Source organism: Canis lupus, chromosome 22 (genome assembly GCF_048164855.1).
Source record: "Canis lupus baileyi chromosome 22, mCanLup2.hap1, whole genome shotgun sequence".
Classification (NCBI taxonomy): Eukaryota; Metazoa; Chordata; class Mammalia; order Carnivora; family Canidae; genus Canis; species Canis lupus.
Genome location: NC_132859.1, coordinates 8,568,971 through 8,594,874, shown reverse-complemented (window position 1 = coordinate 8,594,874; position 25,904 = coordinate 8,568,971). Strand labels below are relative to the sequence as shown.

At 38.0% G+C, this 25,904-nt stretch overlaps 1 protein-coding gene across 6 annotated transcripts in view; it reads right to left on the bottom strand.

Moving 5' to 3' along the window:
* LOC140613862 (ceruloplasmin-like) overlaps window positions 1–25,904 on the bottom strand; it is a 63,986-nt gene that overhangs the window by 20,885 nt on the left and 17,197 nt on the right. For all 6 annotated transcript variants that reach the window (XR_012014746.1, XM_072792321.1, XM_072792323.1 and 3 more), the window contains 9 exons: window positions 25,434–25,605; window positions 22,365–22,504; window positions 21,071–21,223; window positions 19,169–19,380; window positions 7,333–7,483; window positions 5,622–5,834; window positions 4,318–4,525; window positions 2,643–2,782; window positions 1,346–1,474 (listed from right to left, as the gene is read on the bottom strand). Coding sequence is in view for 5 of the 6 variants with exons in the window: in XM_072792321.1 (XP_072648422.1) it covers window positions 1,346–1,474; window positions 2,643–2,782; window positions 4,318–4,525; window positions 5,622–5,834; window positions 7,333–7,483; window positions 19,169–19,380; window positions 21,071–21,223; window positions 22,365–22,504; window positions 25,434–25,605 (1,518 nt within the window). In the remaining variant the exon portion in view is untranslated. The remainder of the gene's footprint in view (window positions 1–1,345; window positions 1,475–2,642; window positions 2,783–4,317; window positions 4,526–5,621; window positions 5,835–7,332; window positions 7,484–19,168; window positions 19,381–21,070; window positions 21,224–22,364; window positions 22,505–25,433; window positions 25,606–25,904) is intronic.

Sequence of the window (25,904 nt, the reverse complement as noted above, 5' to 3'; positions counted from 1 at the left end):
CAGTTATGAATTACCTAGCCATGACACACATACAATACCACCAACCCAGGAGGTGGCAATATCAGTATTATAATTTGAAAGAACTTTGTGACACATCTTTTTTTAGCTTGACGTATGTTTCTGTAAAACACTGTCTTCAGCTGTCAAGTGATGTCCCCTAGTCACGTGTGCAAGTCTTCTCTGTGCTTATACCTGGACTGCCCAGAGTAATTCCCTGTGCTCTACCAGGGCCTTCCTTTTCTCCTTTTTCAATATTATCCCTAGTGATTCCACAATTCCTGGTGAGGAGCCCTTAGACCTTGTGATCTCAGGGGTCACTGACTCATCACAGTGACCCCCTCTCTGGTCTGTCCCATTCTGTCATACCATACACTGTTTCGTCACAGCTCTGTCAAATATAGGACACTGCCATACCCTGGACCTTGACACTTTGAGGATAGCCAGTGGCTCCACCCTTCTAATTTGTCAAAGCCTTTACTGTCTTCCATTTGCTGTGGGCTCTTCTCCAGGCCGATCTCTGCTTCCAGTCTTCTTAGAGTTTTGTCCAAGTTTGTCCAATTTGACTTTTAGCTGTGGGCACTCACCATCTACTCCATTTACATAGGCCTCACTGTTACATATTCATGCTGTCAGACTTTCATTAGCCAGAGTCTGACAAATGCTTTCTAGACAATCAAGCAGGACAGGAAGGGTGGTTTCAAGGGATGTGGTAAGACTTTTTCCTCAAATTCTCCATCTTACCTACCCCTACCTCATCACCCTTTTTCTAAGCAGAACATTTCACTGAGAATATGAAGCATAGACTCACCACCTGAACATTATCATCTCTTCATCTATACTCTTAACTTCATAAACCAAAAAAATAACATTTCCTTATCTTCCATTCCCCAGCCTGCTCAGCCACCCATAGCAGATGCCCAAAACCTTAGCACTGTCCTTAACTCCTCCTTCCCTAACATTCCCTTCCCTTCCCTTTCCTTGTAGATGCATGGAGACATACACACAGATACACCTCCCTGCATGCCCTCTTAACCACCATCCATTTGGAAAGAATGCCTCTCTGATGATAACAGTCATTTGTAGAAAGCCTTAATTATAATTCTTTTTTTTTTTTTTAATTTTTTTTATTTATTTATTTATGATAGTCACACAGTGAGTGAGAGAGAGGCAGAGACACAGGCAGAGGGAGAAGCAGGCTCCATGCACTGGGAGCCCGACGTGGGATTCGATCCTGCGTCTCCAGGATCGCGCCCTGGGCCAAAGGCAGGCGCCAAACCGCTGCGCCACCCAGGGATCCCAAATTATAATTCTTAATAAAATGCAACCCCTCTCCCCGCATGAGTACCTGGTAAAGTTGGAATAACTGTAGAATTGTCTGTTTTCACCCCATGGGCATGTATTGAGTAGGGCCTTGTGGCCATATTTTTAAAGGTAATTCTAATTTTATCTCCAACATCTCCACGAAGTTGTGGACCTGGCAAAAGTAAGAAAGAAGAGTGGCTTATACCTATCAGATGCAAAATTCTAACTCAGTAATGGAAGCAAATAGCAGGTAACTTTCTTAGCATTAAGGCCAGAGTCTATTCCTCCCCCCGCCCAAACTTTGGCTTCATACTATACTACTCTTGGATTTACACCTGGCCTCAGAAGATTCAGAATAAAAACACTAGTAATGGTTGCCTCTATAAATGGAAACCCAGGGTGCATCTCTCATCAAGAGTGCTATGGGAGGTTTTGGCCTAAAAGTCCCCTGCAGGGCAATGCCCCAATCTTGATGAGTCAACTATGACCCTACACTGGCCAAGAGTCATTGTATAGCACTTGCTCTCATTTCTCAGCATTTGGACTTCCAGGCCTTCTTGAGTGTGAGTTTATGGCAGTACTGCATTTGGAAGAGTGGGTGGGGCCACCCCCTCCCATTTCTACCTTCTCTCTAGCCAATCTTAGCTTGTCTGCTGCTAGGAGAATTTCTGAGACCCAGCAACAATGCCATTCTCCCTCGCATGTCTTCTTCCAGGGGTTGAGGATAGCAAGCCCCAGGGTACTCTGTTAGTATGGAAATACAGTGGGGCTGGGAATGATGTCCCTTGCACTGGGTAATCTTGAAGAAATTTCCCAAGACCAATGTTGGTCAAATTCTTCGACATTCTCTCTTAAAAGGATTTCTGAAAAAAGGAAAGCAACTCTTCCATGCCTTGTGTACAGCAACAATTTTTCTTTTCTTTATTTCCTTGTCTATATGTACTTTTATTTCTTGGAGTTAATCACTCACATGGCTATTTTAAAGACAAATAGCTATGACTTGGGAGGGGGAGATGGGCAGAATAACAGGGAGAGTCTGACTAAGATTTTCATTAGAAAATAATTTCTAGGAATTTCACCAAAAAGATAGGCATCAATTTGACGAACACCAAATACATACAATTTCATTAGTATATGGGATAATGCTTTGTTTCTAAGAGAGGTAAGCGATATTTTTATTATGCCATATTCTTTAGTAAGTATAGGCTTCTTGTTTTTATTGTATAACTTTTATTTTTATTTGAATACCTTTGACTATGAACTGGGAAGTTAAACCTGTGGACATGTACTCTTATTGCACATAGTATCACATCGCTACCCCACACCGATGATTAAAGTACCTAGAATTCCCAGATGTTCTTCTCTGTTTTCTCTCTTCACAGGAACTCTGAATGTGCTGTCCATGTACCGCCGGTACACAACTTTCTTGTACTTGGAGCCTATGTAAAACTCTTTCTTATCTAAAAATGCATTCGAAACACTTAAACAAAACAGACACACGACTAAGGTTAGTATCTGTCTTAATGGAAGTTGAAGTTGAATTTTAAATGTTGAATAAAAATACAGTTTTCATTTAAGTAATTATGCTAATTTTAATAGTACTCTCCTATTTCAGCAAGAAAGAATAAGACTTTAGAAACAGAAAGATTTGGTAGGAAGTGCTTCTAGGTGGGAGCGAAGCCATCTGAGACCTGGTGCTGACTCTGCCACTAGCTAAAATGACCTCCAGCTAGTCATTGGCCAGTGGTCCCTCAGTTTCCTCACCCCTAAAGTGAAGTAGGAGATGACATGATCTCTAAGGTTTCTCTGCAGCTCCAAAATTCTGAGCCCAGATCTCATGGATGAAGAATTCCCTGCTTGATGTAGTATTTCTGGTTTATAAGAGCTGAAATGGCCCTGTGTTTCCAGCCACTCCCTTTCCCTAAAGTTTGCATTGACTCCTCATGGCTCCTGTAGACACTTGACTATTTTACTTCCATCACTTGAAATAACCTTTTACTCTTCTATGCTACAAATCATACTCCCCATCACAGTCAAACTAACCAGCTAACCTTAGCTTAGCTACAGGTTACCAGGCATGTTGTGCATCCCAGATCTGAACACATGTCCATCCCAATCTCTCAAATCATATCCATGTTGTATAAGATGAGGGGGGGTGGGAAGTGGTTGGAAGGATCTTCAAGAAGTGTCTAGTGATACTGCTCTACATGTAGTTTCTGAAGCTCCAGAACTGATGCACTTATATTTATTCACAATGAACTTATTTTTAACACTTCCATAATGTACATGTTATTGGTGGTTTTGAAGCATATTTTCCCTATAAGTTCTTGGACAGAGCTCATATCTACTACACTGCCCTCAAGAATTTAAAATATTCTTCACACATGATAGTTTTAAGAATGCAAAAGAATGGATTACTGAACTGATAAGGAAATCTCTGGAGGAAAGATAAGATAAGCAGCAAACAGCTGGTAAGGAAAATAATATTTTAGCTTTGAATATAGGCATTAATTTTTGTTTAAGTTTGAAATCGATAGCAAGATAATGGCACGTGAATATAAGAAGATAATCCAACAGAAAAGAAAGTAAGATGAGTGACTATAAAGAATCAAATGAAGGGGCAGCCCAGGTGGCTCAGGGGTTTAGCGCCATCTTCAGCCCAGGCTGTGATCCTGGAGACCCAGGATCTAGTCCCACATCAGGCTCCTTGCACAGAGCCTGCTTCTCCCTCTGCCTGTGTCTCTGCCCCTCTCTCTCTCTCTCTCTCTGTGTATTCTCATGAGTAAATAAATAAATCTTAAAAAAAAAAAGAATCAAATGAGGGAGATGGAAATTTTCCTATGAGAAAATTGTGAGAACAGAAATTAATAAGGAAAGGTTCCCAGCTGGGAAGCATTTTGTCATTGTTCTGTTGTTACTGATTAATGCAACTGTTTGTTTTTCTATAATTTAGCCTAATTCTTAATTCTCTGAAAAAGAAAACTTAAAATTGGGAATCAAAGTCTAGATAATTACTTTTGTTCTTGTAAGAGATGCAACTCCCGTTCCCATTCTCTACTTGGAGAATAATCCCATTCCACCTCCACCGCTGCAATGTAGTAGAACCTCTCTGATCTGTAGTGGCCTACATAGGCAGACTGTTGCTTGCATTTGTTCACTGTGTATTTTTGCTTCATGCCTCCTGTGTAGTGATCGGTTGTTAGGCATTCAACGTCAAAAGTCCCTGGAATGGTAGATAAGAAAGCATGTCACTCCTTTGCTCAGCTCCTTCTATGGCTCCTCAACTCACTCAGAATGAACACTAAAGTCCTTAACATGGTTTGGTTAGATGATCCCATCAGCTACCACTCACACTGCTCCAGTCACAGAGGCCTCTTTGCTGTTCTTAGAACAAGTCAAGTATGTGCCTACTTTAGGGCCTTTGCACGTGCTGTTTCCTCTGCCTGGAACACTCTTCCCCAAAATATCCATATAGCTCACATCTTTACTTCATTTAGCCTCCTGGTTAATTGTCACCATCTCAGAGAATTCTTACTCACCTTCCCACATCAGTCACTAGCCCCTTTTCTGCCATTTTTCTTTGTAGTACTGATAACCCTACTTGCTATATATATTAATATACTTGCTTCTTGTCTGTGTCCCTGCACTAGAATTTCCATTTCACAAGAGCAGTTTATCATTTTTGTTTCACTCTTCTATTTATACTTGTCTAATGAATAATGGAAGAGATGACATAGGACTTGTTTTATGTTGCAATGGCATAGAATGAACCAGATAGGGCCTGAAGCAAGTTAGCATGTTTCATGTTTTGTTTAAAGTTCTTTCTTTTTTTGTTTTAGTTTGCTTTACTCATTCAGAACAAGGCCTATAGGTATCTCTCATTTTGCATGGCTATATTTCTAGTATAGGACACTCAATTGCAAACCACCAACAAGCCAACATTACATGTAAGCTGCAGAGAGATGACAAAAAGTTTAACCGCAGAGCTGTTATGAAAGTCATTCCCTTTCAATCTGATTTGCCAGCTATCTTTAAAAGGACCATAATTTAAAAAGAGAACAGTTTGAGGATTCTACTATGTGGAAATGGGAGAAACCACAGTTTACTCTTCACTTGTTACTCCTTTCCTCTCAACAGGAAGGAAATGGACCTATCTGGCACATACTTAGCTAATAGTGGCCCAGATGTGCTCTTCAACGGAAGGAAGGGCATTTGGGAGACTTGGGGAAGAGATGAGTTTATCACCCAACACAAAATTTTAAACCAAAATGACATGAATTGATTCAATGGAGACTTGTCTTGACTTTAAAGAAATATACCTGGAGTATCAGGCTGCATTACGAGTGTAGTACTTGTTTGAGGGAAGAGGTTTGCTGTGTCTCTTCTTTCTCCTTTTGACAGATATGTGTTTCCTGTAAAGTAAATCCCATGTACATCAGCCTCATTTCCAGCACTGAATAAGTACCACACAACTGAATCTCCTCGGCACATGTTGAGACCAGGCTGATTCCCGTACATGAATCCATTAATGGCTGTAAAGTTGGAAAATGATATTTTAAAAGTGGTTGACCTTATGTTCTGCTACATGACAACCTCCCAGATTTTCCAGAGCCAACTTTGTTTATTTAATTTTTGAAAGACTCATTCATGCCTGCCCCACCTCTTTATGTGTCAGGAGTGTCTCTGCAACTCCTTGCTGTACCCAGCAACCCCAGAACAGTTCCTGACTGGAAGGGGAAGAGCCAAATGCGGGGTTCTTAAAGTTCTGCACTGTTCTTCCCAGCTAGCCACTTCTTAGTTCTCTCAACAGTCATATTTGTAAGCACCCAAATGTATGAATAATAACAGCTATTCCTGGGCACTGTGGACTGGGAATGTGTTTGTCGCTTTGGATGGTAAATTCTCTGATTCATCTTGAATAACAGGTAAGAGTGAATACAGGAAGTTTTCTCTCACTGCTATGACTAATAGGTAATAGTCTCAACTTCTCCAAAATGCAAAAATGCAAACCCAAAAGGAATATTTTAATGATTGCGACTAGTATTGATCCAATTAGAAAAACAACATCAGTCTGTAACCCAACTTTACATTTGTTTCTTCTTACTACTACAGTGATTTTTACATGTTGGCCATTAACAGTGTGGACATTCTGAACAATTAGCTTACTGTCTCTAGACCTTTAGAATTACCCTGGGAACTAAATAGAAAATCTGATGCTAGGTTTTTAATGAAGTAAACATTCCTGGAGGTTACCCTGAGCACTTAAAAAATAGTTTTAACAGTTTTAATAAAACTCCCAGGGGATTCTAATTTATAGACAAGGGTGAGAATCTTTGAAGTTCATTGAAAACAGAGACTGTATCTTTCCTCATATTGAATAATAAAATGAAGCTGTCACCATTGAACCACAGGCAAGACATGCATCTAATCCAGTAGTTCTCAAACTTAAGCAAGTATCACAATGATGTAGAGGGTTTGTTAAATAGAGATTGCTAGCCCCACACATAAAGTTTCTGATTTGGGCAGCCCCAGTGGCGCAGCGGTTTAGCGCTGCCTGCAGCCCAGGGTGTGATCCTGGAGACCCAGGATTGAGTCCCACTTCAGGCTCCCTGCATGGAACCTGTTTCTCCCTCTGCCTGTGTCTCTGCCCCTCTCTCTCTGAATAAATAAATTTAAAATCTTAAAAAAATAAATAAAAAATAAAGTTTCTGATTCAACAGGTAGGAGTTGGGGCCCAAGAATTTGCACTTCTAACGAGTCCCTGGGTGATGCTGAAACTGCTGATCCAGGGGCTACATTTTAAGGACCATGCATCTAATTGCTCTATTTTATATGTTTTATTATTATAGATTAAGCAAAATGAAGAATATTTGACTGATACCTTAAATATCAACATTACCCTCCAAGTTGTATTTAATCATTTATTGAAAATTAAGCAATGGGCAAAGCTATTAGTATTTTTGGTTTCATTGAAAGCATTCCATGTGCAGTACTGAAATAACCTAATATTGGCGGATGATTCATACTTACAGTGCATCTTATTGGATTCCTGAAAGTCTTCATCTTCCTTATTTACCAGATCAGGTGCAGTTGTAAACATTCTAATATTTTCATCCAGGAGTAAACTTTCATTCTCATCAAAGACTGTGGGAAACAGATAGAACTCCTTGTCTACACCTTTCTGTAAAACAAGAACAATGAGGTGAAGATAGGATAAGCGAAGCAGAAAGACTTCCCTGTACACAATACTATTTGTGCACAAACTCACCAAAGGAAGGATAAGAAGTTTCCATTCCTCTTTGTAGATGGGGCTCATGAAATAGTCCAGCTGACTACCAGAGTTTTCACTACTATCTGTGTAGAAGATTTTTGGTTCAACATGATCTAAGTCTCTCTTGGCACCCACAACTTTTGACTCCTTTCCCCACCTTCCTGCCAGTTCTGCCCAAACCAAGTGAACACACCAAAAACAATGATTAAGGTGGAAAGAATAGGTGCCTGTGCCAGAAATTAAGGAAAGTGACATCTGCGTTCATGAAAACTTGAAGAATTTCTGTAAGATAGGAACCATCTTAAGTAAAGACATAGTCTGCCAAATGAGCGGGGCCAGGAATTCACACAATCTCCAGTCATCTGGAAAAACATTCTCACTTCCTCTGCCCCTGTTCCTGGTGAAAAATAAGCAGGCAGAAATGCTATCTGGTCTATGAAATGTTTCAGTAGTTCAGAAGAAGGCAATCAGTCTAAGAAATCAAAGCATATGAGCCCCTAAAAACTAGATGCTCCCTCAGAGAAGAGAAAAATTTAGAGACTATTGCATGTCTTTCTTCTGAGATATTTTTTTCAGATGAGAAACATGATTATCAAACTTTTAAAGATTTTTTTATTCATTCATGAGAGACAGAGGGAGAAGGAGGCACCATGCAGGGAGCCCGATGTAGGACTCAATCCAGGGACTCCAGGATCACGGCCTTAGCTGAAGACAGACGCTCAATCCCTGAGCCATCCAGATATCCCTGATTATCAAACTTTAAAAAACTAACAAAAGCAGAGACCTGAAGGTTAGATTCTAAAACTGAATCAGTGATGAAGATAATTTTTTAAAGATTTATTGATTGGTTTGAGAGAAAGAGAGAGTGGGGCTAGGGGCAGAGGGAGAGAGAGTCTCAAGCAAACTCTGTATGGAGAATGGAGCCTGATGCAGAACTTGATCTTATGACCCTGAGATCATGACATGAGCTGAAACCAAGGGTCTGACACTTAATTGGCTATGCCACACAGGCGCCCCTGTGATGGAGATAATTTTAAGAAATCAGAAGAAAAGATTCAAAGATGAAAAAATATATATAGTAATGATTTCATAAAGAGAGACATTATAAAAGGGGAAGACATAATGATAATAAGTAATAGTGGAAATGTTTACGACCATAAAGAGAAAATTCAGATTCAAAAGCTTCAGTGAAAACAAGCAAAAGTAGTCATAGAGATTTATGTTTAAAAATATTTTTGACAAGATTTTTAAATTTCAGACATAGAAAAATTTCTACAATAAGTCATTTTAAAAGTATTATCATAAACATTGAACTTCTTTAGCACAATAAATGTTAGAAGAAGATGGAGTAGCATTTATGTTTTTGAGGGAAAAAAGATTATGATACAAAAATTCTAAACCTAGCAAACAACAGAAATACATTCTCAGATGTGTAGGGATTCTAATTAGAGGACTGCTACAATCACTTGTATTCTGATCTATAGAGAAAACTTCAGTGAAAAGTTTACAGGCCATGTCTTCTGATCATAATGCAACAAAACTAAAAAGTACTAATAAAGGGACAAAAAGTCAATAAAATTAAAAAGATCGTATTTGATCTAAATAATCTTAGATCAGAGAGGAAGCAAACATGGATTACTAAATATTTAGTAAGCAATGTCCATGAGAACAAGGCATAATGTGTGGAATATAACTAAACATATAAACTAAGAGTCTGAAATATCTTTTAAGTTTCTTTTAGGAAGAGGGAGAGTGCACAGACATGTGTGCACAGGAGTGGGAAGAGTGGAGGGGCACAGGGAGAGAGAGAATCTTGGCAGGCTGCACTCCCAGTGTGGAGCTTGACATGGGGTTGTCTAATGACCCTGATATCATGACCTGAGTCAAAATCGAATTGGATGCTTAACCAACTGAGCCACACAGACACCCCTTAAATACTCTTTATTTTAAGTGAAACCAAATAAAAATAAATGTTTTTAAATATCTGAAAATTTTAGAAAAATAAAATGAAAAAAGGAGAATGGAATTAATAAAGGCAAAAGCATAAATAAAAATGTAATTAAAACACATTTTAAGAGACAAAAAAAAAAAGAGAAAAATGCCAAACTACTTTTTTAAAAAAATCACACAGTTGAAATAATTTTACAGGCTATTTCTTTCAAATCTCTAAGCAGTATATAATTCCTATCTATTTAAACAGTTCCAAAGTATTCAAAACATGGAAATTGTCCCAATTTATTTAATGAAGATAGAATAACCATAATATAATACTTTTAAAAAGCACACAAAATCTAAAATAATATCACTTATAGCTTAGGTGAGAAATTCTAATAAAACACTATCAAATTCAATACAGAATTTTAATTTTAAAAATATTTAAAAACCACAGTGCTCACGAGTATTTCTCACAGAGCTAGAACAAACAATACTAAAATTTATATGGAACCACAAGAGACTCCAAATAGCCAAAGCAGCCTGAAAAAGAAAAGAAAAGCTGGAGGATTCATGATTCCAGACTTCAAGCTGTTATTGCAAAGCTGTAATCATCAAGACAGTATGGTACTGGCATAAAGACACACACATAGATCAATAGAACAGAATAGAAAACTAGAAATGGACCCTCAACTCTATGGTCAACTAATCTTCAAAGCAGGAAAGAATATCCAATGGAAAAAAAAAAGAGTCTCTTCAACAATGGTTTTGAAAAAACTGGACAGCAACATGCAGAAGAATGAAACTAGACCACTTTCTTACACCATACACAAAAATAAATTAAAATGGATGAAAGACCGAAATGTGAGAGAGGAAACCATCAAAATCCTAGAGGAGAACACAGGCAGCCACCTCTTTGACATCAGCTATAGCAACTTCTTACTAGACATGTCTCTGGAGGCAAAGGAAGCAAAAACAAAAATGAACTATTGGGACTTCATTAAGATAAACAGCTTCTTCACATTGAAGGAAACAATCCACAAAACTAAAAGGCAAACTATGGAATGGGAGAAGATATTTGCAAATGACATATCTGATATATCTATAAAGAACTTATCAAACTCAACACCCAAAAAACAAATAACCTAATCAAGAAATGAGCAGAAGACATGAATAGACATTCTTCCAAAGAATACATCCAGATGGCCAGCAGACACATGAAAAGATGCTCAATGTCACTTATCATCAGGGAAATACAAATCAAAACTATGATGAGATACCACCTCACACTTGTCAGAATGGCTAAAATTAACAACACAAGAAACTGGTGTTGGCAAGGATGTGGGAAAAGGGTAACCCTCTTGCACTGTTAATGGGAATGCAAACTGTGCAATCACTCTCAAAAACAGTACACAGGTTCCTCAAAAAGTTAAAAATAGAACTTCCCTACAATCCAGCAATTGCACTACTCAGTATTTACTCAAAAGATACAAAAATACAAATTTGAAGGGGTACATGCACCCTAATGTTTATAGCAGCATTATCAATGATAGCCAAACTATGAAAAGAACCCAAATGTCCATCAACTAATGAATGGTAAAGAGGATGTATTTTATATATATATATATATATATATATATATATACACACATACATACACACACAATGGAATATTACTTAGTCATTAAAAAGAATGAAATCTTGACATTTGCAATGTTGTGGATAGAGCTAGAGTATATAATGTTAAGTGAAATAAGTCCATCAGAGAAAGACAAATACCATGAGAACTCCTCATGTGCGGAATTTAAGAAATAAAGCATAAGAACATATGTGGAAAGAGGAAGAGAAAAGGAAACAAACTATGAAGGATTCTTAATGATACAGAATAAACTCAAAGTGAATGGAAGGAAGAGGGTGAGGGGTGGGCTAGATGGGTGTGGGTATTAAGGTGGGCACTTTTATGATGAGCACTGGGTGTAGTAAGTGAAGAATCACTGAATTCTACTCCTGAAACCATTATTTTACTGTATGTTAACTAACTAAAATTTAAATAAAATTTCGACAAGAAAAAACAAAAACAAAAAACCACAGTCATAATGTTTTTCCGCAGAAGTGCAAAACTGGTTCAACATTAGGAAATCCTTCATGTAGTTGGTCATGCTTACAGGTCAAAGGAGAAGAGATATATAATAATTTCAAGGTAATCTAAAATTTTTTAAAATTAAATTACACATTTTGGCACTTCCCTCCACTTTACCCTAGATCTTTGTAAGCCTTCCTCCTTGAAATTTAGATCTCACCTCAAACAGTATATCCACCTTATCTAAACTAGGATTTCTGTTCAGTATTATATTACCCTAAATAGAAATTCCATGTTCTTGAATAGGAAGATTCAATATGGCCAAGTTGTCCATTCTTCCCAATTTGATCTATAGATTCAATGCAATCCCAATAAAAATACCAGAAAATGATTTGTGGATAGCAACAAAATGATGCTAAAGTTTATATGGAGAGGCAAAAAGACCCAGAATAGCTAACATAATACTGAAGAAGAACAAGGTTGGAAGAACTGACATTTCCAACTTCAAAGCTTACTACCACACTACAGCAAACAAGACACTATGGCATTGGTGAAAGAATAGACCAATAGGTCAATGGAAAGAATAGAGACCAGAAGTAGACTCACATAAATTTAGTGAACTGATCTCTGACAAAGGAGCAAAGGCAATACACTGGAACAAAGACAGTCTTTTCAACAAATGGTGATGTAAAAACTGGGCATTTACATGCAAAAAAAAAGAATCTAGACACATATCTTACACTCTTCACAAAAATTAACTCAAAATGGGTCACAGATCTAAATGTAAAAGGCAAAATTATGAAGCTTATAAAAGATAACACAAGAAAAATCCAAATGACCTTGGCTATAACTATTTAGGTACAACACCAAAGATACAATCTGTAAAAGAAACAATTGATAAGCTAGACTTCATTACAATTACAATTTATGCTCTGTAAAAGATAATGTCCAGAGAAATGAAAAGACAAGCCACATACTGAGAAAAAATATTTGCAAAAGACACATATGATAAAGAACTGTTTTCTAAAATATCAAAGAACTTTTAAAACTCAACATTAAGAAAACAAACAACCCAATTAACCAATAGGCAAAGACCTTAACAGACACCTCACTAAAGAGGATACATATATAGAAAATAAGCATATGAAAATGATATGATGTTCTACTTCATATATCATTAGGGAAATTCACATTAAAACAAGAATGAGATACCACTACACACCTATCAGAATGACCAAAACCTGGAACACTGAAAACACCAAATATGGGCAAAGATATGGAACAACAGGAACTCCCATTCATTTCCAGTGGAAATACAAAATGGTATGGCTGAGCAACTATATGCTAACAAATTAGGCAATCTGGAAGAAATGGATGCATTCCTAGAGATGTATGAACTACCAAAACTGAAACAGGAAGAAATAGAAAACCTGAACAGACCCATAGCCAGCAAGGAAATTGAAGCAGTCATCAAAGTCTCCCAACAAATGAGAGTCCAGGACTGGATGGATTCCCAGAGGAATTCTACCAAACATTTAAAGAAGAATTAGTACCTATTTTTCTGAAGCTGTTTCAAAAAATAGAAAAGGAAGGAAAACTTCCAAACTCACTCTATGAGGCCAGCATTACCTTGATCCCAAAACCAGACAAAGACCCCACCAAAGAGAATTACCGACCAATATCCCTGATGAACAAGGATGCAAAAATTCTCACCAATGGGGTCCAACAGTACATTAAAAAAGATTATTCACCATAGACTAAGTGGGATTCATTCCTGGGCTGCAAAATGGTTCAACATCTGCAAATCAATGTGATACACTATGTTAATAAAAGAAAAGATAGGAACCATATGATCCCTTCCATAGATGCAGAAAAAGCATTTGACAAAACACAGCATACTTTCTTGATTAAAAGTCTTCACAGTGTAGGGATAGAGGGAACATATTGCAATACCATAAAAGCCATATACAAAAAACCTACAGCAGGGATCCCTGGGTGACGCAGTGGTTTGGCGCCTGCCTTTGGCCCAGGGCACCATCCTGGAGACCCGGGATTGAATCCCACATTGGGCTCCCGGTGCATGGAGCCTGCTTCTCCCTCTGCCTGTGTCTCTCTCTCTCTCTCTCTCTCTCTCTCTCTCTCTCTCTCTCTCTCTCTCCGTGTATGTGTGTGTGACTATCATAAATAAATAAAAATTAGAAAAAAAACCTACAGCAAATATCATTCTCAATGGGAAAAAACAGAGCTTTTCCTTAAGGTCAGGAACACAGCAGGGATGTGCACTATCACCACCTTTGTTCAACATAGAAGTAGAAGTCCAAGTGTCAGCAAACAGACAACAAAAAGAAATAAAAAGCATCTGAATCAGCAAAGAAGTCAAACTCTCACTCTTCACAGATGACATGATATTATATGTGGAAAACCCAAAAGACTCCACCAAAAATTTTCTAGAACTCATACAAAAATTCAGCAGTGTCAGGATATAAAATCAATGTATAGAAATCAGTTGCATTTCTTTCTTTTTTTTTTTAAAGATTTTATATATTTGTTCATGAGAAACACACACACACACACAGAGAGAGAGAGAGAGAGAGGCTGAGGGAGAAGCAGGCTCCATGCAGGGAGCCCAACGTGGGACTCGATCCCGGGTCTCCAGGATCACACCCTGGGCTGAAGGCAGCGCTAAACCGCTGAGCCACCCAGGCTGCCCTCAGTTGCATTTCTATACACTAACAATGAGACAGAAGAAAGAGAAATTAAGGAGTTGATCCCATTTACAATTGCACCAAAACCCATAAGATATCTAGGAATAAATCTAACCAAAGAGGCAAAGGATCTGTATTTAGAAAACTATAGAACACTCGTGAAAGAAATTGAGGAAGACACAAAGAAATTGAAAAACATTCCATGTTCATGGATGGAAAGAACAAATACTGTTAAAATGTCTATGCTACCTAGAGAAATCTATACAATTCAATCCCTATCAAAATAACATCAACTTATTTCACAGAGCTGGAACAAATAATCATAAAATATGTATGGAACCAGAAAAGATCCTGAATAGCCAAAAGAAGGTTGAAAAAGAAAACCAAAGCTGGAGGCATCACAATTCCAGACTTCTAGTTCTATTACAAATCTGTGATCATCAAGACAGGATGGTACTGGCACAAAAACAGACACACAGATCAGTGGAACAGAATAGAGAACCCAGAAATGGGCCTCAACTCTATGGTTAAATAATCTTTGACAAAGCAGTAAAGAATATCCAATGGAAAAAAGGCAGTCTTCAACAGTGTTGAGAAAATTGGACAGCACATGCAGAAGAATGAAACTGGACCACTTCCTTACACCATACACAAAAATAGACTCAAGATGGATGAAAGACCTAAATGTGAGACAGGAATTCATCAAAATCCTAGAAGATATACACAGGTAGCAACTTCTGTGACCTTGGTCACAGCAATTTCTTGCTAGACATGTCTCTAAAGGCAAGGGAAACAAAGGCAAAAATGAACTATTGTGACTTCATCAAGATAAAAAGCTTTTTGCACAGCAAAGAAAACAGTTGACAAAACCAAAGGCAACCAACAGATAGGGAAAAGATATTTGCAAATGTCTTGTCAGATAAATAGCTAGTATCCAAAATCTATAAAGAACTTATCAAATTCAACACCCAAACCACAAAAAAATCCAATCAAGAAATGGGCAGAAGACATGAACAGATATTTCTCCAAAGAAGACATACACACGGCCAGCAGACACATGAAAAAATTCTCAATATCAGTCAGCATTAGGGAAATACAAATCAAAATCACAAGGAGATACCACCTCACACCAACTAGAATGTCTGGAATTAACAAGTCAGGAAACAACAGATATTGTTGAGGATGCAGAGAAAGGGGAACCCTTTTACACTGCTGGTGGTAATGCAAGCTGATGCAGCCACTCTGGAAAACTGTATGGATTTTCCTCAAAAAATTGAAAATAGAGCTACCCTATGACCCACCAATTTCACTACTATGTATTTATCCAAAGGATATAAACATAGTGACTCAAAGGGGCACATGCACCTCAATGTTTATAGCAGCAATGGATTAATAGATGGTGTACACACACACACACACACACACACACACACACACACAGAGAGAGGAATATTACTCAGCCATCAAAAAGAATGAAGTCTTGCCATTTGCAATGACATAGATGGAAGTGGAAGGTACTATGCTAAGCAAAATAAGTCAGTCAGGGAAGGACAAATACCATATTATTTCACTCATTTGTGGAACATAAGAAAACAGATAAACATAGAGAAAGAGAAGGGAAAAAAGATGAAAATTAAGAGGGATGCAAATCATAAGAGATGCTGAACTCTAGGAAACAAATTGAGGGTATCTTTTAGGTATTTTACCCTAAAGATAAAAATGTAGTGGTCTGAAGGTGCACCTGCACCCAATGTTCATAGCAGCAATATCCACAATAGCCAAACTATGGAAAAAGCCCAGACATCCATCAACAGATGAATGGATAAGGATGTGATTGATATGTATATCAATCTGGCTGACTACTACTCCAGCCGTCAAAAAAACAAAACAAAACAAAACAAAAAACAAGAAAGAAAGAAAGAAATCTTGCTATTTTCAACAACATGGATGGAGCTAGAGGGTATTTGCTAAGCAAAATAAGTCAATCAGAGAAAGACATTTATCATATGATCTCACTCATACGTGGAATTTAAGAAACAAAACAGAGGATTATAGGGGAAGAGAGGAAAAACATAAGATGAAGTCAGAGAGGGAGACAAACCATAAGAGACTTTTAATCATAGGAAACAAACTGAGGGTCGCTGGAGGGGAGGGGAGTGAGGGGGCTGAGGTAACTAGGTGATGTGCCTTAAGGAAGGCATGTGATATAACGAGCACTGAGTATTATATGCAACTGATGAATCACTGACCTCTACTTCTGAAACTGATAATACATTATATGTTAATTGATTGAATCTAAATTTTTAAATGTAAAAAAAAAAAAACCCTCAAAATGGTATAGCCATTTTGGAAGACAGTTTGGCATTCTCTTACAAAACTAATTACACTTTTATCGTATAGCCCAGAAATTAGGCTCCTTGGTATTTACCCAAAGGGTCTGAAAACCTGTCTACACAAAAACCTGCACATGGATGTTTATGCCAGCTTTATGCATAATTGGCAAAACTTGAGAGTAATGAAGATGTTCTTTAGTAGGTGAATGGATAGACAATTTGGTACATTCAGGCAATGGAACGTTATGCAGAAAAAGGAATGAACTATTGAGCCATGTAAAGACTTGGAAGAAACCTCAACATGAGTTACCGAGTGAAAGAGGCCAGTCTGAACAGGCTATATACTATATGATTCTAACTATACAATGTTCTGGAAAAAGGCAAAACTGTAAAACCAGTAACCCAGTGGTTACCAGGGGATGGGGATTGGGATTAAGGGATAAATAGGTGGAACACAGGATTATTATTATTTTTTTTTATGAGAGACACAGAGAGAGAGAGAGGGAGAGAGAGAGAGAGGCAGAGACACACACAGGCAGAGGAAGAAGCAGGCTCCACGCAGGGAGCCAGACGTGGGACTCGATCCCGGGTCTCCAGGATCAGGCCCTGGGCTGAAAGTGGCGCTAAACCGCTGAGCCACCCAGGACACAGGATTTTTAGGGCAGTGGAAATATGCTATATGATACCAAAACGGTGGATACTTATCATTATACATTTGTCTACACCCACAGAATGTAAACACCAAGAGTGAACCCTCAGGTAAACTATGGACTCTGGATAATAACAATGTGTCAGTGTAAGTTCATCAATTGTAGCACATGCACCCCTCTGTTGGAAATGTTGATATTGGGAAAGGCTGTGGGTGTGGGGGGTAAGGGATATATGGGAAATCTCTGTACTTTCTTCTTAATTTTGCTGTTAATCTTAAAGTGCTCTAGGAAATTAAGTTGACAAAAATAGTATTGAAAAAATAAACTATAAAGCTAAAAATGAAAGGTACTTTTACTAAGGGAATAGGTGAGAGGGGAGAAAGAATAGGAGCTAGACTTCTTTGAATATGCCTCTTTTTGTAGAGTTGATGTTGGAACCAGGTAAATATTTTACATTATTGTAAAATAATATTATAGTTTTTAAGGAAATTCCTAAAAGAAATAAAAATAAAGCTAATTAAATAAACCTGTATATCTGGTGGTGGCAAAACTACACAGAGAGGAACTATTCCAAGTGGCTTTGACTCTGTAATTTGACTGAACATACCCAGTGAGATCTACTCTACAGACAAAAAGGGCTGCAAACAAATCTTACTTTGTTTTCAGTAATTCTACTCCTGGCTGTAATGTTGTAATTATGATTCTGAGGTTGTTATATGTATAGTGTGGGATGAATTGAGTGAATGTTTATGTTGTATCATTGAGAAAGATTTTTCAGTGCAGCTGAAGGGAGATATAGATGAAAGATTAATTACGAATCTAGGAAATGCTTAACATTCCCAATTATATATTATATATTCCCTGATGGAAATACCCAGTGCCATACACAAAGTAGTATTGAAAAAAAAAATCTACCCTGTATTTGTTCAGACCTCTAGATCTAGCCACTGATTTATAAGAAATTGAGGGAAAGGGAAAGGAACATGTTTCATGACACCACAGGAATACGATCAGTAAAATCTAGGCCTGGGAAACATCCATAGGATAAATGACCCTTGCAACAGAAAAAAATGCAAGGAAATAACCTTGAGAAACATATCAACCGAATGCAATGTGTGTATGTGTAATTACTTGGGTACTGATTCAAACAACAAACTTGAAATAATTAAGAAGCAACTGGGAAAATGTGAACATTGATTGGAAATTTGATGATAAAATTTGATTAAAAAATTGATGATACTAAGATTATTATGATGATGATTTTAAGGTATGGTAATTATATTGAAGGTATTTTTAAAAGAGTCCTTATCTTTTAAAAGTTCATATTGAATACTTAATTTAGAGATAAAAATATGATGGAGCTAGGTATTTCTATTTCCTGGTCAAAGGTCATTTCTTCCTTTCTAAAAAAATGTTTTAAGCAATATTTTCCTCAGTGAATGTTGAGTGACCAATTATCACTTTTTATTTGTGTGTTGACGTCTAAATGTATCATAAAAGACCTTGGATTCCAAAGAAAGTCTGTTTCCAGCTCATCCTGAAATTATCATGTTAGCCAGGGAATCTGCACAATACAGCTCTCAGGAGCCTGAGAAAACTTTATAATAAATATTATGTGTTAAATCCTCAGTGTCTCAAAGCCCAGAATTTTCCTTACAATAATGATAATTCAGGGACTCCTGGGGGGCGTCTGCCTTTGGCTCAGGGCGTGATCTCAGGGTGCTGGGATCGAGTCCTGCATTGGACTCCCCGCAGGGAGCCTGCTTCTCCCTCTGCGTGTCTCTGCCTCTATCTCTCTGTATCTCTCATGAATAAATAAATTAAAATCTTTAAAAGAGATAATGATAATTCACAGGGATTGGGAAATCATTTTTATTTTCCCTTATGGGACTTACCTGTTTCCCATTTGGTTGTAAACCTCCTTTTTTGCATATTTTCATTGGCCCAATAAGCCCAGTGAATATATCTTTGGTAGGATCCACAGCAGAATAATACATCTTAGATAGACAGACAGGGTCTTTGTAAGTGGGTCCCACTTCTTCGGGGACAGTCCATTCATAGGTGAATGTTTGTCCAGGTGCCACATATGAAGCTGAAGGAGGCGTACCTATGAGATATGTCACATTGCAGAGGTTAGGCAGGCTTTCTGAGGTGGTCATTTGAGCCACAGAGTAGACTGGGTTCAGTCTAAGACCCACTTCTCAGTTCCTTATTATGAATTACAATGAAACCCTACTTGGATGGAGACCTACGTGTGCTCCTATGTCAGGTCATGGATGGGGGTGATTTCCTTTAGGACGCTTCCTCTTAACCACAATTGGTGCCTGCTATGGTCTGAATGTTTGTGTCCTCCTAGAATTCACATATTGGAATCTTAATGCCCAATGTGATAGTGTTAGAAGGTGAGCCCTTTGGGGGCTGATTAGACCATGAGAGTAGAGCTCCTCCAAATAGGATTAGTGCCCTTACAAGAGATTGGATCCCACAGAGCTCCCTAGGCCCTGTCACCACGTGAGAATACAGTAAGAAGTCTGAGACCCAGAAAAGGGTCTTCATCCAACGATGCTGGCCCTCTGATCTTGGACTTCCAGTCTTCAGAACTGCGAGAAATGAATTTCTGTTGTTTATAAGCTGCGTAGTCTGTGGTATTTAGTCATAACAGCCTGAACGGACTAAGACAGGGCTGCTCTCTCAGCGCCTGAGGATGTCCCCAACACTTTCATGTTAGATTATGTGTACTTCCCCCACAAACAGAACTTCACTTTCTTGAAGCAAACGTTATCCCTACATTTCCTTTGTTAGAACAACAGAAAACAGAGAGTAATCCATACATTTTCTATTGAACAAAACTGAACTGAAAATAATTTCAGAACTAAAAGGTAACTGCAGGGACAACTGGGTGGCTCAGCGGTTACGCATCTGCCTTCAGCTCAGGGCGTGATCCTGGAGTCTGGGATTGAGTCCTGCATCAGGCTCTTTGCAGGGAGCCTGCTTCTCCCTCTGCCTATGTCTCTGCCTCTCTCTCTGTGTCTCTCATGAAAAAATAAACAAAATCTTAAAAAAAAAAAGAAAGCAACTGCAGATGATTCTGTTCAAATATCCTGATTTTTATACTTGGGTAAACTGAGGCCAGAAAGACTGAATAACATGCCCACGGTCACACTGCAGAGGGTGGCAAAGGCGCTAGGCTTCATCAGTCAGCCTGACATATAAAAATACCTAAATGCATGCATACCGGAATATTGTGTGTTATTAAAGTTATATCAAAATGTTATAATGCTAAGAAAACAAACTCAGTATAATTACAATGAAAAGTGTTTTATACAGTATGATCTCAACCACATTTAAAATATATATTATATGTACACAGATGAAAGAGTGGAGGAATTATCTAAGAATGTAATAGGGGTTGTCTATAGAACTATAGGTCATATTTTTGGCTGTACCTTTTTATATTTTTCAAATATTCTAAAACGAGCATCTAACCTTATCATTGCAAGAACATTTTTCAAATTTAAAAATCACCCAAATAGTACTCTAGAAGTGTATAGCTGATATAATCCCCATAAGTGACTACCAGCATTGTTAAAAATCATGCAATTAAGGCAGGACCAAATTCCATACACCAATTGGAAATGGAAGAAGAGGTTTACTTGCTTCCTGGCATGGTGCCTAGGAATGATATAGGAGCAGTTTCCTTGGAAGTTTCTGCCTTCGGTTTTTGCAGGGCAGTTATCCCTGGGCGACCAGCAGTGTGGGTTATTAAATGTTGTTTGGTTACAGAACATTGTACTCACTTTCAGTCCTGGTGTTGTTATGTGAAGAATAGTATGTGCCCTCGTAGTTCTTACTGACTCTCACCCCAACTGGCTCAATACTGAGGGGATATTTTCCTTTGTTATAGAAAGTGACTCTGATGGTAAATCCCACCTCTGCCCAAATGACAGGACCTAGGAACCAAGAGAGCATTGTTATCCTTCCTCGGTATAAAAAATACAAAATACACAAGATAGTTATTTTCTTTGGCTCATCCTCTGGCAGAAACTGCTGGGAACAACATCCTATTTGTGGAAGACCTGTTTCTTTAAAGTCCGTTATCAACTTGACATGGCAAGGTTAGAAAGAGGTAAGAAGGGCTTTTTTATTTAAATTCAGGCTAAGGAAATTGGTTATCATTTTTATCCAAGTCAGTTTACCAGCTTTATACAAACTATTCAATGTCTATACTCTCCTCATCCTAGTCTTCTGTTCGCCAGATGTGTGATATTTGTCCCAAGCATCAGGGGGCTTTTAGGTAAACCCTGACCTCTCAAAGAGGGTACGTTAAATTGTCTTGGAGGTGAACAGTAACACTTTGGTGGATTTTCCATCATCAAAATTAATATTCTTCCCAAATACAAAATGAAAACATAGATATATAGTACATATTTTATGTAATACATAAAATGATATTTATTGAGAGCTTCCCATGTGCTTTTCTGAGTGTTTATGTGTATTAACTCCTTTAATCCTTAAAAACACCTTTATGAGGTAAGGCCTATTATTGTTACTATTGCCCCCATTTTACAGAAATAGAACAGGCACAGCAAACCGAGTATTTTTGGAGATCACACAGCTAATAGGAGAGGAGTGAGGATAGTCTGAATCCAGACTCTGTGTGCTCATCCACTACATTCTGTCTGAAGGCCTGAGCAAGAACAGGTGTCTGGGCTGTGCACAAGGCTCTAGGACAGACCCTGCCTTTTTTATTAGTAGCCTGAATTTTATTTCTACAGGAATGTACCTTCAGCTAAGAATAGAGGCTAACAGTTTTGTTGTCTATTTAAACCAAGTCATAAACACACAGTTCTCTTTACCTCTTGAAGAAAAAAAAATCATTTGAAGTCAGCATAGGTTTTAGTGATGAAGATTTACTATTGGTAATTTGCACTGGGAAAGTAATTAGCTGCTGCATTTAATTATAGAATGGCCTTCCACATCCCTAGTTTATATGTAGAAATCATACTGCAGGTCCTGAAGTTTCTGTTCTTTCTGAAGTTGGGTCGCCCAGGACAAGAGCAAGATAGTCATAAATGCTCTGCATGGACTCACCCAGGATGCCAAGATGTTCCTCTTCAGGGCCTCTCTCCTTTCGATTTGTGAAGGAGGCATCTGTGTACTCACGATAAACCAGCTTTTTATAAGATCCTCCAATTCTTGTAGTACCTCGTTTAAAAAATACCTCGGAAGCACTGCCAAAAGAAAAAGAGTTTAACACTGCAGTTGAAAGCAGAACAGAAAGCAAGTAGTCACACAGGAGAAATTGAAGAGAAAAATTATGACCAGTGCCAAATATTTATGATTTGCCAAATATTCAAACAGAAGCAGATGGTACTAGGCACTTCACAGAAAGATGTTCAACATGAGTGGGGTATCATGGTGTAGAAGTTTCACTTTTGCAAGTGAAGTGAAAAATTTTAAGATGGCCTATGCCAACCTCTCTCTGATAGTTATTACTTTTTCTACAATAGACTCTTTTAAACAAATTATGAAGGGTTTAAAAATATAGTAGCTATTGTTTATTGCATATTAACACAGCCGGGTACTTAGGAGCTTTCATTTATTATCTGAAACTTACATGATAAGGTAACAAAGTTGGCATTATTCTATCCATTTTACAAATGAAGAAATTAAATTTCAGAAAGGCATATATTTGACTTGCCAAAGTCATCCCATTCATCTCTCCTCCCATTTGACAAATGTACTGGACACCTGCTTCTTGCCAGGAACCTTGTTATGTGCTGATGGCATAACCAACCATAAGCAAGCTGGACCCAGCCCTGTCCACTGTACATCTATCAGAGAAGACAGGCTATGAACCAATCAATATAATCCATCTAATAACATGAAATAAGCACAGGGTGTTATGGAGCAGTTCTCCTGGGATTGGAGGAAGTGGTGGGAAGAGGCCCCAAAACCTTTCCAAAGAAAGCAATTTTTAAAAACTATCGAGAGGAAAGTGAGTTAAAAAGATAAGGTATATGTGGTGGGGAGGATGGGGTGGGTGTTTACAAAGAAGAAGTACCCTATGGAAGGCTCAAAGGAAAGAATGAATATGACCTGTTCGACAAGATATGACAGGAGCATAGTGTACAGGGCAGAGCAAAAAGAGAGAGAGCAGAAGAGAGAGAATGAGGCTTGGAGAAATGGGTGGTGGGCAGCAGGACCTAGTTAAAGTTTTACTCCATCCCAGAGCAGTGGGAAAGCTTAGAAAGATGTGAGCATTCAAGAGTAGTGTTTTAAGAGGATCCCTCATGTGAGGAAAAAGTAGACAATTTTTTGGAGACATTTAGGGTATAACGAGGTAGTGCTTGGTGAGGAAAGGAGGGGGTGGTGAACTGGGGAGTCAGGGATGGTACTCAGGTTTTGGCTTAAGTAATGGATGGATAGTGATACTATTCACAGAGAGGAGGAAACTAAGATATACAGAGAAGACAATAGGTTCAGATTTGGACATACTGATTTGGAGGGGCCTCATCCAAGTGGGGTGTCTTTTAAGCAACTGGAAATGCAAACCTGCAATTTACAAAACCCTTCCGGGCTGGAGATCCAGCTTTAGAGTCATTGCATCTGCATGTCAGTGTAGACTGGGACTTAAACTTATGCTTCACGAGTCACAGACCTGGGTAGAGAACCAAACCCAGCTATTGACCTGTTGGGGTTCATTGAATAAGTTACTAAACCTTTCTAAGTTGATAGGTTGCAAATAAGGCTTTCCTTAGGAGGTGATATTTGAGCAGAGGCTTGAAGCAAGGGTGTGATACAATCTCATCATTTTCAAAAGACTGGGTGCTTCATGGAGAATGGACAGTAGTAAAGGAAGATTGAGTGGGGAAGAATGACTAGGAGGCTGTGGAGGTCATTGGACATGTCCAGGAGTAGTTTCTGTGCATCAAAGGACACTATCAAGATAGTGAAAAGAAAACCTATAGAACAGGAGAAAATACTTGCAAACCATATATGTGATAAGAGATTAATATCCAGAATATATAAAGAAGTCATATACTTTAATAACACCACCATCAAAACCAAAAGTAAACAACCCAATTAAAAATGGGAAAAGGACTTGAACAGATATTTCTCCAAATCACCAACAAGAACATGAAAAAATGCTCAACATCACTAATCATCAGGAAAATGCAAATCAAAACCACAATAAGATACAACTTCACACCCAATGAGATACCTATTATTAAAAAAATGGAAAATAAATATTGGCAAGGTTGTAGAGAAATTGGAACCCTTGTGGGAATGTAAAATGGTACAGCCACTGTGGAAAACAGTATGGTTGTCCCTCAAAAAATTAAAAATATAATTCCATTCCTACATATGTACATAAAACAATTAAAAGCAGGGATATAAACAATACTTGTACTTCCAAGGTCATAGTTGCATTATTCATAATAGCCAAAGAGTAGAAACACCCCAAATTTCCATCAACAGATAGATGAATAAATAAAATGTGGTTTATGCATACAATGGAATATTATTTAGCCTTAAAGAGAAATGAATATACGACATCAATGAACCTTGAAAACATTATGCTAAGTGAGGTAAACCAGACAAAAAAAGGACAACCACTGCATTATTCCACTTGTATTAAGTGCCTAGAATAGGCAAATTCATAGAGATGGAAAGTAGGAGTTATCAGGGATTAGTAAGCCACTATTTAGTGGAATCAGACTTTCTACTCAGGATGATGACAAAGTTCTGGAAATGGATAGTGTAGATGATTGTACAACTTTGTGAATGTACTTAATGCTGCTGGATTGCACAATGCTGTGTTTTCATGAAAGGAAATCAAATGCATCAACCAGTCTACTTATATTCAGTATTTTCTGAGGAATTTGTTGATGATCTAATAATTTTTAAACCCATTTTCTTTCATGAACTCAAAAGTCATATTTCTCAAACTGAGAGTCATAGCAAACACCTTAATAAATATTTAGCAGTCTAGTTACTCAGTTGCAGGTACCAATTAAAATGCTAATTGCTGAATCCATCTTTTTTCCTTCCTTCCTTCCTTCCTTCCTTCCTTCCTTCCTTCCTTCCTTCCTTCCTTCCTTCCTTCCTTTTTTTAGGGAGGCATTTTTTAAAATAATAGTTCTTTTTCTGAACTACCTTCCAGGTGCTGTTAAGTTTTCTTTGGTGAAGTTGTTTAGTCCAGAGGGTGCATAGTCCCAGATGATTTCCTCAGCAGCGATGTAGTAATGTTTAACATATTTCCAGCGGATTTTTCTCTCTGATGAAGGCTTCTTACAGTCTTGCACCTGGAAAAAGGCCTGGAGACCAGCTGAAAATCCACATGGAAGGAGACATTGGTTAATGGAGCCAATGTTTTCCCCTTCTATTGCCTTGTAAACACTGCTGGTGAAATCACAGATGGAAATTGAAGAAATATACAGCTAGAAACAACATTAAAAATTAAACAGTTGTAGATGGAAAATTCAAGCAGTAAAACTTCTCTATATGGCTCAGAGAAGAGATTTTAAACACTAGTTTTTTTTTTTTTAATACTAGTATTTTTAAAAATATGGAACCAATCTCTGTAGAGTTTCACTTGGGAGGTCTTTTGATGAGAAAAAAAGACAC